Raw genomic sequence first — 18,871 nt, 5'->3', positions numbered from 1 at the left:
CGCGGCCATGGCTGCCGCGGCCGGGCAGGGGGGCCGGGGGGGCGGCGCGTGAGCGGGCGGCGCGGGGCGGGCGGGCGCCGGGATGTGCCACTCGGCGCCTCCCCCGCCGGGCCCGGGCTGCGCGGCGGCCGGGCGGCCCTGGTAGCGGGGCCAGCGGCGCGGAGGGGGCGAGCCCGGCGCGCGAGTCTCATTGTTGGGGGGGGGGCCCGTCGGGGCATGAGGGCGAGAGCACGGCGGGGGGGGCGGCCAGACAGAGCGAGCGAGGAGGAGGAGGAGGACGCCGAGGAGGAGGAAGGAGGAGGCAAAGAAAAGAAGCGGCGGCGGCGGCGGAGGAGGGGGCGAGGAGGCGCGCGGCCCCCCGCTCCCTCCCTCCCCCCCTGACCCCCGACCCCCGCCGGCCGGCCCCCCGCCCCAGCCCCGGAGGGAGCTCATGGGAGTATGAAGGAGATGGTAGGAGGCTGCTGCGTATGTTCGGACGAGAGGGGCTGGGCCGAGAACCCGCTGGTCTACTGCGATGGGCACGCGTGCAGCGTGGCCGTCCACCAAGGTACGGGGGCGGCCGGCGGGGGGCGGCGCGCGCGGGGCGCCCCGGGCCGCACCCTCCCGAGACCTCCCGGGGCTCGCGCGCCCCTCCCCCACCCCACCTGAAGGCGCGGGAGGCGTGGGGGAGCTGCCCCCGCCGGGTCCCGGAGGCCCGGGTCCGGCATTGTTTTCTTGCCTATTGTTCCAGTCCCGCGCCCCCCACCCCAAGTTGAGCGAGTTTGGGGAGAGTCTGGGGAGCGGCGGGCGCGGGGTCCCGCGCCCCACACCGCCCCTGCCCGGGCCGCCGGGGGAATGTTTACCTGCGAGGTGTCCCCTCCCGCCCGGTTATTTTGGTCCGGGCTCCCGAAGGAAGAGGTCAAGGGGGGGTCATCCCCCCTCGCTTCCGGAGGCTGGGAGGAGCGGAATTGGGGAGGGAGGAGAAGGGTCCCGGGGGAGCGAGGACTCCCGGACGCCCCGGGGGCAGAGCGGAGCGCAGGGAGGAGAGGTGGTGCGGGGGGCCGGCGCGCGAGGAGCGAGGTTTGGAGCTTCCCCCGGCAGCAGCACATGGTTCGGGAGTTAACTCCTTGAGGAATCTTGCCGAGGGCCAGGCTGGCATCTCCCGCCGGGCTGGCACCGCCAGCTGGGCCCTCCTTCCCGGGACAGCCCTCTGCTGCGGCGGCTGCCGGCTCTTCCCGCCACTCTCCTCCGCTCCCTCCGCGCACTGCACCTGCCCAGGGCCTGGACTTCTGACCCCTACCTGTGCTAGTGGCAGAGGATGGGACTCTTGGACCCCCGACTTCCCCACTTTGTCCCTTACTGGCCCTTTAAGAATTGATGCCCCCCCCCCCCACTCCAACCTCATAACAACAAAACGTGTCTGACTTTGCTGTGGTTGTTTCTGGGTTCCGGGTGCTGAGGGCTGGCAGGGGCTGGGAGACAGGTCCCGAAGGGTGTGGGGGAGGATCTTCTGGAAGTTTAAGGTCAGGGACTCAGACTTCCCGCCCTGTGTGGAGTGCTTGGTTGTGTGGCTGAAGGCTGGTCTTGTGCTGTTGGGCATTGCCTGGGGGCTGCTGCCCAGTGCACTGACCCCCAGAGAGGGGGAAAAGCCCCTGTCTGCCTGCTGACTCTGCTCTCCCCCCCCCCCCCCAGCTTGCTATGGCATTGTCCAGGTGCCAACGGGACCCTGGTTCTGCAGGAAATGTGAATCCCAGGAGAGAGCAGCCAGGGTGGTGAGTCCCAGCTGCCCCCCGTTCCCCGCCCTCTCCTGCACACCTGAGCAGCTGGCTGGTCCACTGGAGCCCAGGGACTCTTGAGACTGAGGCTAGGGTGGGACTTCCTGTCTCCTGCACACCTCCCACCAGCCCCATCTCTTCCTGGGCTCATCCCTTCCTCCGCCCCACCTCTGGTGTGCGGTGGGGGGACACTTCAGGGGTTTTGTTTGTTTGAGCTGCGGCTGATGCAAAGTTCCCAGCCCATGGGAAAGCAGAGGGACCCTCGTGTGCCCACCACACTCGGCCTTCGTGATTATCACCCGGTGGCCAGTCCTGCTCCCCTCCCCTGCACCCGTCACCGCGGTGGTGGGCCCTCTGATCCCGTGCAGGGAGGGTCCCGTGCGGCACATCTCCCACTTCCTGTGACCCCTTGCATTGGCAGAGGTGTGAGCTGTGCCCACACAAGGACGGGGCGTTGAAGAGGACTGACAATGGAGGTGAGGGCTCCTAGAGCTCAGCCGTGGAGGCAGAGGCGCACAACCCCCCTCCCCACCCCCCGCAGGGTCTGGGAAGGCAGAGTGGGCTGGGGTAGAGGCGCTCTCCTCCCCTGGGGGCTGGCACCGGTGTGGGGGGTGGTCTCAAGGGGTGGGGTCTCAGGCTCGCCATCCGCAGCTGAGGCTGGCCCTGCACCGCCCCAGGCTGGGCCCACGTGGTGTGTGCCCTCTACATCCCTGAAGTGCAGTTTGCCAACGTGCTCACCATGGAGCCCATCGTGCTACAGTACGTGCCTCATGATCGCTTCAACAAGGTCAGCACCCCTGCTGGGCCCCAGGCCAGGCTCCGCCCTGGCCAGCCATCCTTGGGTCTCTCTCCATGCAGTGTAACTTGATTCTGTCCAACCAGCACTTTGTGGGAACTCCGGGCGTGGGCAGGTACCCACCATGGAACCAGGCTTCTGTCCACAGACACACACCTGCTTTGTGGAACTCGAGCCAAAAAGTAGCTTCCCTCGCAGTCCCCACATTCATTTCCTGGAGACAGTTTCTTGTGTACTTACTAGGCACACAAAGGTGCCAGGCACACGGTGTTCTGTGGCAGTCACAGTGCATGTGCTGCCCCCCGCCCCAATGGCACCCATAGTCTTCTATGGGAAGATCATCGGTCTCACTGAGCAGGCAAAGAGCCACTTGTGACGTGTGCAGGGAAGAGCCAACAAGGCACTGGCTTGCTGTCCATTCAGGTGGTCAAGGTCAGAGATGTTGGGGTCGAGACCTGGGAGGTGTGAGGCCAGTGGGGTCCCTGTCCCCGGGCAGAAGGGACAGTCTGTGCAGAGGTCCACAGGTGGAAGTGAGCTTGCCAGTGACCAAGGCAGACATGGTCCCGGGCTTGCCAGTAGACCTATGTCAGCTCCTTAAAATTGAGTACAATTTAGAATTCAGTCCCTGGGGCTCACTGACCCGTTGCCCGCGTGGCTAGCACCTGCTGTCCTGAAAAGTGCACGTTTTCCACTATTACAGAAAGTTATCTTGGCCAGCACTGGCCCAGGATGGTGGGGCGAGGGCCGGGTTGTGGGGGAGGACTGAGGGTTCCTTAGGCAGCAGGACAAGGGCGCCCCGGAGGAGGGGACAACCGAGCTGTATCCGGCAGACCTGCTACATCTGCGAGGAGCAGGGCCGAGAGAGCAAGGCGGCCTCGGGAGCCTGCATGACCTGTAACCGTCACGGGTGCCGGCAAGCTTTCCACGTCACCTGGTGAGACCCCTGCGCCCGGCCTGGCCCCCTCCCCCGCCCCGCTTTGCCACAGGTGGCCGTCCTGCGGGCTCACCCTAGCGGCTGTCTCTGGCAGTGGTGCCGGTGCCTTCCTTGGATGGCCCCGGCTTCACCTGGACACGGGTCCCTGGGGGCGGAGGCAGGTGGCTGGGCTGGCCTGTGGCCACGCCCTCCTCAGGCTCACCTCTCCCGGTCAGTGCCCAGATGGCAGGCCTGCTGTGCGAGGAAGAAGTGCTGGAGGTGGACAACGTGAAGTACTGTGGCTACTGCAAGTACCACTTCAGCAAGATGGTGAGCCCCTCTGCTGGGGCGGGGCACCGTGGGGGGCTGGCTGTCCGCTGAATGGGGAAGAAAAGAAAGGTTGGCTCCGCAGATGTGACAGCTCAGCCGAGCAGGCCACAGCACAAGACAGCCCAGCCCTGCCCGTTTGTCAGTCTGGAAGGCTTCAAGGAAGAGGTGGCAGAGATGAAACTAAGGCAGCGTGTGAGAGAGGTGCTAGCCTCCCCTGAGTTTCCTTAACGTGCTGCTGGCGGGAGCTCTCAACTCAGGGCTGTAGCTTTCCCATTTTATAGATGCGGGAACTGGAAGGTGCACTGAGGCTCCAGAAGCTGTCTCTCCGCAGGTGGATGGGGTTCAGAACAGGCATTTGGTTTCAAAGCTCCCTGGAGAGCCTGTGGAGCAAGTGCAGAGGGGCTGGCGAGGACGCAGTCCTGGGAAGAGAAAGCATGTGCGATGTTTGGTGGGGACAGGCAGGAGGCTTAGACAGGCCCAGAGCTTCAGAGGCCCAAGGGGATGCTGGCGAGGAGGCTGTCGCGAATTCGTGGAGAGACTTGCGTGTTCCAGAAGCCGGGAGGGAGGCTGCGGCTTGGACCTCACCCCCAGGCCACAGAAGTTGTGAGCAGGAGGGTAACATGATCAGATTTGTTTCTAGGAAGATTACCCTGGCAGCCGCTCTGAAGCGGATTGGAAAGGCCCAGGCCGGCGGCTGGGAGACAGCTGCGAGCAGGGGGACGGAGGGAGGAGGCACGATGCTCGCACTGTGTCTAGGTAGCCTCTGCCCAACTGTGGGGCTGGCTGTGAAGCAGCGAGTGGGTAAAGCCAGAAGCCGTGGGGGTGCCGTGGGTGGTGCGCTGCTGGCTTCTGCTGGCGGGTGGATGTCCTGATTCACATCCCTGCGGTCCCCGCGGTCCCCCCATAGCCCGTTGCTCTGATGCGGTTAGCTCCGCTCTCTCATTTTCAGAAGTGTGCTGGTTTGGGTCCCAAGGTGTGTGCTCGCCTTGGTTTCATGGTTTGATGATGACTTAGGACCAGCGAAGGGGCTCGATTTGATTTGCAGGAGGTGCGCCGTGGAGAAGATCTGATTGGAAGGATGTCAGGCCACAGGCAGGGCAGTGGGAGCAGCCCCAAGTCCATTGTGCATTGTGGCTGAGGCTGGAATCCCCAGGGTGCCCACAAGGACAGGGTGGGCCCGAGAGAGCACGTTTGGTGTTCACAGGGCAGGAGGGTGCCCAGCACTGGGGAGCCATTGGGTCAGACCAAACTGAAACTCCCCCTGGGGTTTGGCAGTCGGGAGGTGGTTGGCGACTTTAGAGGGAGCAGCTGCAAGCCCGGGACGGATGAGGCTGCCTGCCCAGGCCGGGAGGGCATTGGTGGTCAAGGCGAGGAGCAGGCAGGCCCTGGCTCCAAGAGGGAGCAGGAGGCTGGTTTGGGGTGTTTTTGGTGGTGTTTCTGCCTTGCCTTCTCTGGGTCAAGGGCCGCACATCTCTGGGGACAGGTGGAGGGGAAGGGGAAGGACCGGAGTCAGGAGAGGAGAGGGGGAGTATCAGTGAAGGATGGGATGTGGGGAGCCCTGTGCCCCAGGGAAGGAGGGTCATGGGCTGTGGCTCAGTGTGTTCAAGACAGGCCAGGAGGGCATGGTGGGAAGGGTGGCAGAGAGGGCCCTAGGCCACCTCCACCCGGGTCCTGCTGGGGGCCTCCCCTGGGCCTCGGCCATGGACTGGACCCTGGCTGAGCCAGCTAGGGCCGCTCTGGGCTTATGCTCTTTGGCTGAGCAGTGCGACACCAAAGGCACAGGTCTGCTCGGTGCTGGGCGGGGCCGATGGGGCGGCCTCGGAATCACTTAGCCTGAGCTGAACGAGAGGAGGGTTGGGCAACTCCTCTCCCTGCTCTCCCCCAGAAGACGTCCCGGCCCAGCAGTGGGGGAGGAGGCACGGGCGGTACAGGCGGCGGCGGCAGCAGCAGCAGTACAGGGGGAGGCAGCGGCTTCGTCACTGGCAGGAGGAGCCGGTCAGCCTCGCCGTCCACCCAGCAGGAGAAGCACCCCAGCCACCATGAGCGCGGCCAGAAGAAGGTGAAGCCCTCCCTGCGCCACTCCTGCCCACACCCCTGAACACCCGCACCAGCTCCCTCACCTCCCTGCCCACACCCCTGCACACCCGCACCAGCTCCCTCACCTCCCTGCCATGCCCCCTGCACACCCACACCAGCTCCCTCACCTCCCTGCCATGCCCCCTGCACACCCACACCAGCACACTCACCTCCCTGCCACGCCCCCTGCACACCCACACCAGCACCCTCACCTCCCTGCCCACACGCCTGCACACTCACACCAGCACCCTCACCTCCCTGCCCACACCCCTACGCACCCACACCAGCACCTGCCCCCACCTTTCCTCTGAGGTCACTGTGGAGCAGGAGGGGTCCAGGGAGTGAGATGGGGGTGTAGGGAGTGAGGTGGGGGCCTGGCTTCCCTGTGTCCACGTGGTCCTCCTTGTTTTCCCTGGGACGTGACGGTGTCCCCAGAGCCCCCGATACACAGGCGTGCATGTCCACAGTCCAGCTGTGTATGCTGGCCCAATTGGTGCCTGTGTCCCCTCATGCCACGTACCCTAGTGTCCCTGTCTCTCTGCACGGCTCCTGATCCCAGACGGACCCCTTGGCGGGTGCATGCTGCCATTTGTGCTCCTCTGTGTCACTGGCATGATAGTGGGACAGGCTAATTTTAGCAGGCAGTGAGGACGGGGAGGGGCACAGTTGACAGTCAGAGGAACTTGCCTGGGCCACTCCTGTCCAGCTGGAGCCCCCAGCCCTCCATGGGGTGTGATGACTCTCACCAAGGCCCATCTGAGAGAGTGCCTGCACACCTACCCCTCATGCTGCCTTCAGACAGCCCTCCAGCAACAATGTCTGCCCACTTCTCCCTCCCCAGAGTCGAAAAGACAAAGAACGCCTTAAACAGAAGCACAAGAAGCGGCCTGAGTCACCCCCCAGCATCCTCACCCCGCCTGTGGTCCCCACTGCTGACAAGGTACTGCTGCCCGCGGGTAGGAGGGAGGGTAAGCCAGGGACCCAGGCACTTGTCCCATGGCTTCAGGTCCATATCTCCCCTTGCCCCCCCAACTCCTCTTTCCCAAAGGGGCCTGTACCCCTCATGACCAGCCGTGACAGTGGGGTACCCCTGCCTGGTGGCTGCCAGGGCTCCTGTGGCAGTTGGGTGCAGCACTCAGGCCTGTCCTCTAAGTTCTTGGGGCCCCCAGAGATAGGCAGAGGCCCCTATCTCCCGTCAGGACGGCGCCCAAAGCCTGTCACCTAGCCTAGGCCCCAGCCATGCAGGTTGGAAGGCCGAAGGTGCTGGCCAGTGTGGCCTTGAGGGGAAGCCCTGGACAACATCCCCCCACTTCCCCGAGCCCCACCTTCCCCGGCAGGGGCAGGCACGTCAGGCCTGTCTCTGGAAATGGGCAACATCTGGGTAAGCAACAGGCAAGCCCGACCCTAGGCCAGGGAGTCGCTAATCCAAGCCAGAGCAGCCCTCCCTGCCCCTCCCTCCAGCCTGCCCTAGGCATAGGAGAGCCCCAGGGGCCTGGAGACAGGCTTCCTCCTGTGCCATTGCAGTTCAGCTCACCTCCCAGGGTTGGCAGAGCCCTGGGCATCTTAGCAGGAGGCTCAGGTATCAGGTTTCCAGGGTGATGTTACTGTGGCAACTGCCCGAGTCACCCTCTCTCCTCCCCGCCTCCCAGGGCTCACCTGGCCCAGCTTGTCATTCATGTCCTCTGACCCTTCCAGGGGCCTGCAGGCAGGTGGGAAGATTGGGAGTTCCTCCAGGACAAGCTGTCCCTGGGATGTGCCCAGCACTCTGCCCACCCGCCTGTACCCACCCCGGCCTTTTGGCCACCCTCCCTCCAGCCCCCCTCCTCCCTTGCTCTCAGAGCCACATCTGGCTCCCTTCAGAACTCCAGCTGTTGAAAAGAACAAAGAGGAAGACAGAGAGCAGGGCTCCGCCCAGGGAGGGGCAGTGTAGGGTAGCTCTTTGTGTCCCCACAAGCGTCCTCCTCGGGCTTGCTGATTCAGCACAAGTTCCCAGTACCTGGTCTCCACCTGGGGGAGCAGCCTCCCTTCAAGAACCCAGGCGTGCAAGGGGGATGTGGCGAGTCATTCACTTAATCCTCAAAATGATCCAATGAAACAGGTGTTTTATTAACCTCATTTAGTAAGAGAAGAAGCTGAGGCACAGAGAGGTTTAGTAATTTGTGGAAAAGTACCCAGCCAGTCAGTGGTGGAGCTGAGATCTGATGCGGGGCCATCTGGTTGGAAGGCTCGGGCTCCCGACCGCCGCCTTCAGCGCTGTGGCCTCTGACCGAGCCTGGAGCCTGCCCCCTGGAGCTGGCATTCTGCCCTGCTGACTCCTTAGTGTGCCATTTGCCCCACGGGTGGGGGTGAGATGCCACCCAACAGGGCATGAGCTCAAGGGCTCAGCGCCTGCCCTGCCAACCCCTGTGGCCCGGCTCATCCCGCCACCACCACCACCCCAGCAATTAGTGGCGGCCTGGCACGCAGGGACAGCCCGTGGCAGGACACAGTAGGGACTAGAAATAAGAGGACAGAGTGACTCATGCCACCCCCCACCCCCCAGGACCTAGGGAGGCTTTGGGGTAGAGGGGGTTTTGGAGCTGGCTTATGGCAGCAGCGAAGTTTCCCAGGGAGAGGAGGGCCGGGGCCTTGTGCAGAGGGCACGGTGCAGGCCAGGTCAGGCTGGTGTCCAGGAAGAGCATAGGGCAATTGGAGAGGGTGCAAAAGCCAGGCGGCCACAACTTCCAGTGCACAGGGAGGGAGGGGTAGCACAGGGGACCCACGGCTGGGTCTGCGCAGCTTCCCAGCACTGGGCCAACCTCAGGGGTCCCCAACTATTTAGGAAGGGAGGAACAGCTGAGCAGCGCATCAGTGCAGGCTCTGGACCATTCCCATCTCGCCTGCCCTGCCTCGGGGACTGGACGTAGCTCCCTGGGTTCAGCGCGCTCTTGCGGGCTCTCCCCAGCTTCCCGGTCCAGGGCTCCCAGGGCCTCACTCCCGTGTCCAGCCCCGGCTGAGCCATCCCTGCCCTCCCCGCCCAGGTCTCCTCATCGGCTTCCTCCTCCCACCATGAGGCCAGCGCTCAGGAGACCTCGGAGGGCAGCAGGGACTCGAAGGGGAAAAAGTCTTCCAGCCACAGCCTGAGTCACAAGGGAAAGAAGCTGAGCGGTGGGAAAGGTGTGAGCAGTTTTACCTCCGCCTCCTCCTCTTCCTCCTCCTCCTCTTCCTCCTCCTCTGGGGGGCCCTTCCAGCCTGCAGGTGAGTGGGGGCCTCCTGGAGGAGGCTGGGAGCAGGGACGGCCTTCTGCCCTGCGCTGTCCGAGCACGGGCCCTTGCATGTTGGTCGGAGGCCCGCTTACAGTAGTTCAGGAGAAAGATGAGGGACCCCCACTTGTGACTCCTCTGCGACCCTCCCCCTCAGGCCCAGCCCTCCAGCCCCACCCCTGTCAATCAGACCCCGCACTTGAGCTGCCAGCAGCAGCGTTACCACGGCCTCCAGTAATGCAGGGAGGCAAGTAGCGTGGGAGTGAACTCTCTTGCCGTTTTATTACAGGTGGGAAAGGTGCTGGGGCAGGGGACCCTCGTCCCAGGACAGGAACGCAGCAGAGCTGGGACAGGAAACCAGGCCGCAGCATTCCGCACAGGGGAGTGGGGGTGCTGGAGCCCGGGGTCCAGCTGAAATTCCCTCTCCCTCTGTGCACAGTCTCGTCCCTGCAGAGCTCCCCTGATTTTTCTGCATTTCCCAAACTGGAGCAGCCGGAAGAGGACAAGTACTCCAAGCCCACGGCCCCCACCCCTCCAGCCCCTCCCTCGCCCCCAGCCCCTGAGCCCCCCAAGGCTGACCTCTTTGAGCAGAAGGTGGTCTTCTCTGGCTTTGGGCCCATTATGCGCTTCTCCACCACCACCTCCAGCTCGGGTCGGACCCGGGCCCCCTCCCCTGGGGACTATAAGTCTCCCCACGTCTTGGGGTCTGGGGCCTCAGCAGGCACCCACAAGCGAATGCCTGCGCTGAGCGCCACGCCCGCACCTGCTGAGGAGATCCCCGAGGCCGGCCTGAAGGAGAAGAAGCACAAAGCCAGCAAGAGGAGCCGACATGGGCCAGGCCGTCCCAAGGGCAGCCGGAACAAGGAAGGCCCCGGTGGCCCGGCTACCCCCTCCCTGCCTGGGGCCCAGCTGGCTGGCTTTACGGCCACTGCGGCCTCGCCCTTCTCCGGAGGCTCCTTGGTCAGCTCTGGCCTGGGTGGTCTGTCCTCCCGCACCTTTGGCCCTTCTGGAAGCTTGCCCAGCCTAAGCCTGGAGTCCCCGCTGCTGGGGGCAGGTTAGTGGCCCCTGGAGACAGTGGGCATCTGCAGGCTCAGCCAATCCAGGGAAGGGACAGAGGCACAGACAGGCATGTCTCCAAGGCTCTCCCTGATGCCAGTCTCTGGCGAGGCCCTGGGGAAGTTGGGGTCGGCTGCCAGCAGGACTGATTGAGGAGAACTCAGAAACACGGAAGCCAGGTCTGGGCAGGACGTCTGTCAAGCAGGTGTATGGGGTAGACAAGGGCCATCTCTGAGTAGGAGGATTAGACAGCACGTCTGTGGCCGGATCCGAGGCGCGCACGCCCGGGAATGGAAGATAACACTGGGTTCCTTTGCCTCCCTCTAGGCATCTACACCAGTAATAAGGACCCCATCTCCCACGGCGGGGGGATGCTGCGGGCCGCCTGCAGCACCCCGCTCTCCTCCAGCCTGCTGGGGGCCCCAGGGACCTCAGCCCTCCCCCGCCTCAGCCGCTCCCCATTTACCAGCGCCCTCCCCTCCTCCTCTGCTTCTATCTCCACCACTCAGGTAAGGCCTCACTAAGGGGCAGGTGGGGGACAGGGTGCTGGGCGTGGGCCTGAGAATGCCCTCTCTGGGCTGTCTTCACCCCCACCCCAGGACGCCCCGCCGTGCTCTGGACTCTAGAGTAATTCCTGGCTGGATTCTCCCCCTCCCCTCAGGTGTTTTCTCTGGCTGGCTCTACCTTTAGCCTCCCCTCTACCCACATCTTCGGAACCCCGATGGGTGCCGTTAACCCCCTCCTCACCCAAGCCGAGAGCAGCCACACAGGTATGTGAGTCTCGGCCCCAAGGACTCCCGTCACCTGCCTGTGGCCCCAGAAAGGATGGGAGGGCTTGCTGGCTGCCCCGCCCCCTGGCTGTTACCCACCCTGCCCATGCAGACCCCAGATCTTCACATTCATCCAGGGAACACTTTTACCTTCCAACACAGTGCTGGGGCAGAGCAGGGCCCATCCCACAAAAGAAAAAGGCAGAGGGGTCCATGAGTTGCCCAGGCCAGTGGAGCGGAAGTGGCAGCACCAGAGCTCACATTCGGGTCTCCTGACTGGAGCCGCCGAGTTCTCACCCTTTTGGCATGGCTGGACTCCGCCCTTACCGGGGAATTAAGGGGGCCGGCCTCAAGGTCCCGCCCTCTCCCTGGAGAGTCTCCCCAGCCCCAGAGAGATGATTGGTGCGGAGACACCGCCTGTCAGGCTAGGGGATGGGGCCTAGAGCCAGGCCGCCGGTTCAGATCTAAGACCCAGAGAAGTAGGGTGATTTTCTCAAACTGAAATCGGATTGCAGGGCGCAGCCAAGTTTCGACTCGTGACTTAGGAGTTCGTGTATAACGTCTAGTAGCTGCAATTATTAAGGGCTTGCTGAATGCCCGCTGACCCCTTCAGCCACATGCTTAAGACCTTGATGTCTTACAGTCACTTCCGAGAGTTTAGTTAGCAGCCTGAAGTCACACAGCTCTCCTGACCTGGCATTTCTGTCAGTCTGGCTCCCCCGGGTAGCGGGGGCCTGTCTGCCTGGACAAATGGCCGAGGCCGCTGGGGCTTTGCCCCCCAGACGCGGGGGTTTCCCAGCACGGCTGTCCGTCTGGGGCATCCTGGGGAGGGAGGGTCCTTCCCGGGCGGGAACCCTCCCCTGCTGACCCCTGCCCTCCCTTCTTCCAAGAGCCAGATCTGGAGGACTGCAGCTTCCGGTGTCGGGGGACCTCCCCCCAGGAGAGTCTGTCTTCCATGTGAGGGAGGGGAGGGGCGGCGGCATGGGAGGGGGGTGGGGAGGAGGAAGACCCGCCCGGGAGAGGGAGAGCGACCGAAGGGGCCGGCCGGAACCCTGCGGGCGGGGGGCGGAGAGCCCTGGAGTTGGGGGCTCGAGGTGAGCCTGAGCCCGGTTGCCCTTCTGACCCCAGGTCCCCCATCAGCAGCCTCCCCGCACTCTTCGACCAGACGGCGTCCGCACCCTGCGGGGGCGTGCAGCTGGACCCCGCGGCCCCGGGAACCACCAACATGGAGCAGCTGCTGGAGAAGCAGGGAGACGGGGAAGCCGGCGTCAACAGTGAGGAGGGGTGGCCCAGGGCTAGGGAGCCCGGACTTCCCCTCCCTCCCCGAGGCCCCTGACCGCTGAGGGGTCCGCAGGGTCTGACCTCTAACCCCTGCTGGGCTTTGCTTCTGGCCTGGCTTCCTCTGCGCCCTGCTTGGGCCTCGAGCCTCGGGCCCCCGGGATCCCGCCTCTCGAGCCCACCTGCGTGGGCAGGCCGGGCCAGGCGAGCGCTGCTCCCAGGCCCCGCCCCGGCCCCCGGCCCCGCCCCCGGCCTCAGCCTCCCGCGCCCTCTCTCGCAGTCGTGGAGATGCTGAAGGCGCTGCACGCGTTGCAGAAGGAAAACCAGCGGCTGCAGGAGCAGATCCTGAGCCTGACGGCCAAGAAGGAGCGGCTGCAGATTCTCAACGTGCAGCTCTCCGTGCCCTTCCCCGCCCTGCCTGCTGCGCTGCCTACAGCCAACGGCCCGGTCCCGGGGCCCTACGGCCTGCCTCCCCAAGGTGAGGGGACCCGGCCAGCCTGCCCGCGGGGGCCGGGGGCCGCTTCGCACGGCTCCGCTGCTGACTTCCACTCTCCCGCAGCAGGCAGCAGCGACTCCTTGAGCACCAGCAAGAGCCCTCCTGGGAAGAGCAGCCTCGGCCTGGACCACTCGCTGTCCACTTCTTCCGAGGTGAGCGCCGCGCGGAGAGGCGCGCGGGGGGTGGGGTGGGGGGGTGGGCGGGGCAGGCGGCCTCCTGGTGGCTTCGGTACCCTGGCTCAGCAGCCAGTGCGCAAAGCTGGCGCGGCCCTGCCCCTGTGAGCCAGGCGGGGACCAGGGCCTCCTGTGTGGGTCCCCCGGGTGGTCAGGGCAGAGCTGTCAGAGCAGGCTTTCTGAAGGCTTTATTACAGCGCCTCACACGAAGCAGCTGCTGCGTAATTGGTGGTGGTTGGAGTAGCAATGGCTCTTATTATGTTGTGGTTCTTACTGGACTCAAACAAACTGGGCTCCTGCTCTCCGTCTGCCACCAGCGAGCTTAGTTAGTCTTCCCAGTCGCTGTGTGGAGCGGCTACCGCCGTGGTCCCCGATGGGTGACAAGTGAGTAGATTCTGGCAGGGGCCGCCCCAGGCTGCCAGGCTGTAGCCGCGGGGCCTGGCCTGGGTCTTCCCTCCCAGCTGTCGTGCTCTTGTTTGCGGAGTTACTTCACCTGTCCGGTGGGAGTGAGGGGCAGCACCTGCTGTCATCACAGTCCCTTGTGCAAGGAGACAGGGGTGCTGGGGCCCCGGGAGTGGCTCTGTGCGGGTGGGACTCGTGAGGACCCTGGCTTCTTAGCCCTCCGCCCCTGCCCTGGCTTCTCCCTCCAGGGTGCCTGCGGGTGAGGCGGGGGTGGCTGTGCTTTGTGAGAGTGCTGGTGGGTGCTGGGCCGGGGGCCTTCTGCCTTCTGACCCCTCCCCCCTCCCTCCCCAGGACCCACACTCAGGCTGCCCGAGCCGCAGCAGCTCGTCGCTCTCCTTCCACAGCACGCCCCCACCGCTACCCCTGCTCCAGCAGAGCCCCGCTGCCCTGCCCCTGGCCCTGCCCGGGGCCCCGGCCCCGCTCCCACCCCAGCCTCAGAACGGGCTGGGCCGGGCACCTGGGACAGCGGGGCTGGGGGCTGTGCCCATGGCCGAGGGGCTGTTGGGGGGACTGGCGGGCAGTGGGGGCCTGCCCCTCAATGGGCTCCTGGGGGGGTTGAATGGGGCTGCCGCCCCCAACCCTGCAGGCTTGAGCCAGGCTGGCGGGGCCCCCACGCTGCAGCTGCCAGGTTGTCTCAACAGGTGAGGGAGAACTCGGCTCTGGGGGAGGAAAGGGGGAGGCTGGTGCCAGGAGGGATTCTCCCCAGAACCCCCCCAAGCCCCAAAAAGGAAAAACGTCCTGAGACCTTAGATATGTAAGCCTAGGCATTGCTGTCCAGGGACAGGAACCTGCTCCCCTCCCCCGCCCCCTCTCCCTCTCCGGGTTTTCCTGCCGGGCAGTTTTTGTACCCAGCAAGTGTCTTTCCAGTTCCCTTGGTGCCCTTGGAGCTCTGAGATCTCATGTCCCCCCTCCCCTTGCCTGGGTCCGAGGGAGAAGCTGGAGCGGTGGGGGAGGAGTGAGTCCCTGTCTTCCCCATGCTCTGTGCCCCCCCCCCCAGCCTCACGGAGCAGCAGAGACATCTCCTGCAGCAGCAAGAGCAGCAGCTCCAGCAGCTGCAGCAGCTCCTGGCCTCCCCGCAGCTGACCCCGGTAAGGGGCCCCCACACCTCTCCTTGGTTGTCTTGGGGGCCCTGCTGCCCTTTGCCAGCTCTGCCTGGAAGGGCTGACCTCTGAGGGTCTGGGGAGGGAGGGGAAGCTCCAGCTGGGCTGCCATGTGCCATGGAGCCTCTGGGACTGGAGCTGGGCCCCTGGGGAGCGAGGGTGGGGACAAGGACAGCTGTTGTGCCCTGGGCACACGGCGTGGCATGCTGCGGTGACTTCAGGGGAGAGGTTGTGGCGGGCGGCAGATTCTCAGTTACGGAGCGCTTCGGTCCCAGGCCTGAGGTCTTCCCGAGGACCCCAAGGTCTCGTGCAGAGGGGCTGAGCAGGTGACACCCCCCAGCCCAGAGCAGCTTCTTTGGGGTCTGTCTCATCCTGCCAAGATTCCTTTTGGAGAAATAGACCTTTACCTATTCGTCTTGAGGGAGCTGAAAAACTAGAAGGAAACACTTTTCAGAAAGATAGACAAGAAACTAAGACAGCTGGTTACGGAGAGGGCCCAGGCAGGCCTGGGAACTGGGGGAGGTTGCTTGAAGAAAGCTGTACATTACTGTGCTCTCTGGAACGTTGAGAGTGCTTTGCACATTGAAAACAAAAATGAGCGACTTAGGTGAATCGAAGGAAGCAAGGGGGGAGGATGAAACTTCAGTGTTTTTCACCTTGAGGTGGTGACACCCCAGGGACACTTGTGGTTGTCATAGCAACTGGTGGACTGATTCAGTGGGTGGGGCCAGGGATGGTAGCACCCTGCACTTGGCCAGCTGTGCCACATCTGACAAACGCTGATGGGGTGGCCACCATTTTCTTGTCCAAATGGGGAGACTGAGGCACCAACTGGGAGGTTAGAACAAGAACCTCAGCTGTCTCCTGGTGTCTTGCTTCACACTTCCACGGGGATGGGGCTGGGCCAAGCAGGACAGGCGGGACCAGGGGAAAGACTGCAGGGACCCGGGCCCACGCGCAGTCTGACCCTCGCAGGAACACCAGACTGTTGTGTACCAGATGATCCAGCAGATCCAGCAGAAGCGGGAGCTGCAGCGGCTGCAGATGGCCGGGGGCTCCCAGCTGCCCATGGCCAGCCTGTTGGCAGGAAGCTCCACCCCACTGCTGTCAGCGGGCACCCCTGGCCTGCTGCCTGCTGGAGCCCTGGTGGCTCCCTCCCTTGGCAACAACACAAGTCTCCTGGCCGCCGCAGCTGCGGCCGCAGCAGTAGCAGCAGCAGGCGGCCCTCCAGTGCTCACGGCCCAGACCAACCCCTTCCTCAGCTTGTCGGGGGCCGACGCTAGTGGCAGTGGCCCCAAAGGAGGGGTGAGTAAGGGGTCGGGGCCTTCCTGGTCTCCCTTCTAGAGTGGGCAGAGTTGGATCATCAGGTTATCAGATGGGGAAAGGAAGCAGCTCCCCTGTCCCCCACGGGCCTTGCTACAGACCCCAGGGCCTCTGCTCATTGCACATGGCACCTTCCTCCAGAGCCCAGAGAGAGCCAGTCTGTGCAAGGGGCAACAGTCAAAGGGCCAATCAGGAAAGAACAGCCTCTGGGAAGACCAATTAGAAAAAGCCATTTCCTTCCCTAGCAGACCAATTAGAAAACAGGCCTCCCTCCCTGTTCCCGGGGCGCTGGCCTGGGCTGGCCCTTGTGTGTTTGCTTCGGTGTCCTTTTGCAGGGTAGGTAGCTTTTCCACCCAACCTATTGACCCAGGCGTGCACCTGCTAGAGCCCAGGCCAGAGACTCCAGTCGGCTGGCCTTTGGCACCCTGCAGCAGCCTTCTTAGCCCAGGAAGCTCTTAACTGAGCACTGGGGCCAGACACCTCCCACACTCCACCCCCCCTTCCTCTCTTTCCAGACCGCTGACAAAGGAGCCTCCGCCAACCAGGAGAAAGGCTAAATCCACACTCAGACACATACACACACACACACACATACCCCTGGCCCCCAAAGTGGAGCAAGCAGATCGTGGCCTGAGGGGTCGCAGCTGGGAGCAGGCGCCAGCACCCAGACACTGGAGAGCCCCGGCCCAGAGCTGTTCCTGGCCGGGGGCTGAGAGCGGAGCCCCTCCCTGCTGCCATGTCCCCGCCTGAGAGGCTCAGAGGGAGGTCAGGCTCCCAGCCTGCCTAGGCACTCTCCTCCCAGGGAGCAGAGTGGGCCGTGGACTTGCCATGTAAAATGGGTCAGCACTTGAATGGGGCGGAGCGGGGACTAGCCCAGGGCCTGAGCTGGCCGGACTTAACCTGCAGCTTCCCCCGGTCCTGGGCAGATGGCAGACAGGCTCCCTTGGACTGTTTCCGGGCCTCCCTCCTGCCGTGGGGGTCACAAGCTGAGCTTGTAAAAACCCACAGATGGAGGGGGGCTGAGCAAGGGGCAGGAGGAGTGATGGGGAGGCCCAGGTGTGGAAGGGCCCTGCCTTTCTTTGGTGCCCCGCCCATTGTTTGCACTATTGGCTTGAGGAGTGCGGAGGGTGGGGGGAGATGGAGCTGCCTCTCAGTGTGAGTGTGTGTGTGTTTGTGTGTGTGTGTGTGCGCGCGTGCGCGCAAGCATGTGTATCTATCTATCTGTCTCCCATGGGCCTGTGGCGGCCGGCCAAGGGCAGGGACGGGAGCAAAGGTCCGATGAAGCAGCATGGGCATGTAGGGTGGGGCGCCTTCCCCGCCTCACCAACTTTGGTCCCTTTCTGGGGCAAGAATGGTTAACGAAAACCAGAACAGTACTCCAGTATTGGAGAGTAACTGGGGGCTGGGGGCTTTGAATCAGGGTACTAGCCGGCCTTCCCTCCCCCAGACCCACTTGGTCTCAGGGCCCCCTCAGGGCCCCCCTGCCCCCGTTGGTGTTTGGCCCTTCCCTGGCATAAGGGGAGCCCCAGGGATTGGGGGAGGGGGTGGGGAGGTAAAGTGCCACTTCTTTTAGCAAAAGTGTCCCTCCCACAGCTAGCCAGCCCGCCTCCCGCCCCGTCATGCCCCTCATCTCCACTCACCAGGGAAGCCCCTTCAGCTGACCTGATGGCTGTCGCCTCGTCTGCCAGCCATCGCCCAGGAGGTGCAGTGGGCAGTTCCCACCTGCAGAGCACCCCTGCCCAGGGCTTTTGGGGGTGGAGGCTGGGGGCAGCCTGTGTCCCTGGGTCAGCTGCACTGGGCAACCCTCACTTCACGTCCATCTCTTTGCATGTGTGGGTTTTCTTGTGTGTGTTTCTGTTTAGTTTTTTTTTTTTTTTTTTTAATAAAGAAAAGAAGAGGTGTATATTTTTGGCAATGACAGAAACGTAGTGCAGATATATTTTTGCCTGTGCTGCTCAACCGTTTTTTTCTGATACTGAGAATAATATTAATATTCCTGTTGATAAGACTTTGTAAGGGGCTGATGATGGAGGGGGAGGCCAGAAGCAATTTCTTAGGCACTTGCAAGGGCTTTGGGGAGGGGGAAGCTGCTGTGACAACCTCAGAAATACTCACTCCGTAGTAATGCTAAGTATCAGTTAGGAAGACCTGAAAGACTTCAGCATTTACTCATCTTGATTAAGCTCTTTGACTCCCTGCCCCCAAGCCACTGGAAAAAACAGCGGGAGCCTCTGGTCTTCCCAGCAGTGCCCCTGCCTGAGGCTGGCCCCTGCACAGCAGGAAGTGAGTCCAGTCCCGCCCCTGTGGGCCAAGTGAGAGAGCGCCCTGGCTCCCAGCCTCTGCTCCTGGGGTGCTCACCTCCAAGAGTCTGTTGCACAGCTTTCCCAAGCCCCCCGAGTTTCCGAGGCTGGGGTGCTGGGGCGGGGGTCAGGTGAATCCAAAGAAGGGGCTGGGATCTCACCCTCTCTCAGCCTCAGCCCCCTTTTTTGAAAGAAAAAAAAAAAAGAAAAGTTTGGCCGGGGGTGGGAAGAGACTTAGGTTTCTAGAGCTCTTGTCTAGGGGAAGGGGAGGATGTGGGTTGCAGAGCGGAAGTGGGGTCCGAAAACAGACCACGTGACTGGAGCTCACATCACCCTCAGCAGGGGGTGGGCGTGGTGTGCCTGTGGAGCCCGAGTCTGGCCAGGGGGCGCCTGAGTGTCCTGGCTGGAGGGGCCTTGGCTTTAGGGGTGGTTTGAGCCAGCTCCTCGCTTCCCAGGTGGCAGCGCCAAGACCAGCCTCAGGACCCGGCCTCCGCGTGGCTCGTGTGTGTCCTGTGTGTGTGTGGGTGTGAGTGTAGGGCTGTGCCCAGGGTGAGAGCGTGTTTGTGTCGCGCTGTCAGCGCAGAGCTGTCGGATCCTCTCCATAGACATGACACTTTAAGGGTTGCCTTTTTTTTTTTTTTTTTTTTTCCAGTTTTTTGTTTGTTTAGTTCTTGGGTCTACTGCCACCTCCAGGCGCCCACCCCAGCCTCCTGGAAGGGCCTGGAGGAGGGAGGGTGAGCCCCTACGCCTCCCTTTCCCAGGCTGGCGTTCTGAAGGCAGCTCCTAGCAGCTACCTGGGCAT

General features: G+C 63.6%; 1 protein-coding gene across 8 annotated transcripts; it reads left to right on the top strand.

The window, feature by feature from the left end:
- Window positions 1–395: 395 nt before the first annotated feature.
- On the top strand, window positions 396–17,648 carry MLLT6 (MLLT6, PHD finger containing). 8 transcript variants are annotated; one of them, XM_062175618.1, is made up of 20 exons: window positions 396–547; window positions 1,672–1,751; window positions 2,176–2,230; window positions 2,432–2,541; window positions 3,381–3,484; window positions 3,700–3,793; window positions 5,682–5,852; window positions 6,711–6,809; window positions 8,890–9,106; window positions 9,551–10,165; window positions 10,495–10,676; window positions 10,829–10,937; window positions 11,828–11,894; window positions 12,066–12,211; window positions 12,496–12,693; window positions 12,775–12,863; window positions 13,638–13,987; window positions 14,344–14,434; window positions 15,422–15,751; window positions 16,285–17,648. In XM_062175618.1, exons 1-20 carry the CDS (start codon window positions 439–441, stop codon window positions 16,324–16,326), a joined length of 3,258 nt encoding a protein of 1,085 aa, XP_062031602.1. In that variant the 5' UTR covers window positions 396–438; the 3' UTR covers window positions 16,327–17,648. The 8 variants fall into 8 exon arrangements, with proteins under 8 accessions (XP_062031602.1, XP_062031605.1, XP_062031604.1 ...); XM_062175621.1 differs by having other exon boundaries at window positions 5,679–5,852; window positions 8,890–9,025; XM_062175620.1 differs by having other exon boundaries at window positions 5,679–5,852; window positions 12,081–12,211.
- The last annotated feature ends 1,223 nt before the right edge of the window (window positions 17,649–18,871 follow it).

Source organism: Lepus europaeus, chromosome 18 (assembly GCF_033115175.1).
Source record: "Lepus europaeus isolate LE1 chromosome 18, mLepTim1.pri, whole genome shotgun sequence".
Taxonomy (NCBI): Eukaryota; Metazoa; Chordata; class Mammalia; order Lagomorpha; family Leporidae; genus Lepus; species Lepus europaeus.
The sequence above is the reverse complement of the archived record's forward strand: the minus strand, read 5'-3'. Positions and strand labels throughout refer to the sequence as shown.

Coding starts and splice junctions, on each gene's coding strand:
- MLLT6 (XM_062175616.1), top strand. CDS start 439: ATGAAGGAGATGGTAGGAGGCTGCTGCGTATGTTCGGACGAGAGGGGC. Junction 12,212..12,495: donor CGGGGAAGCCGGCGTCAACA/GTGAGGAGGGGT, acceptor CCTCTCTCGCAG/TCGTGGAGATGCTGAAGGCG. Junction 12,694..12,774: donor CTACGGCCTGCCTCCCCAAG/GTGAGGGGACCC, acceptor ACTCTCCCGCAG/CAGGCAGCAGCGACTCCTTG.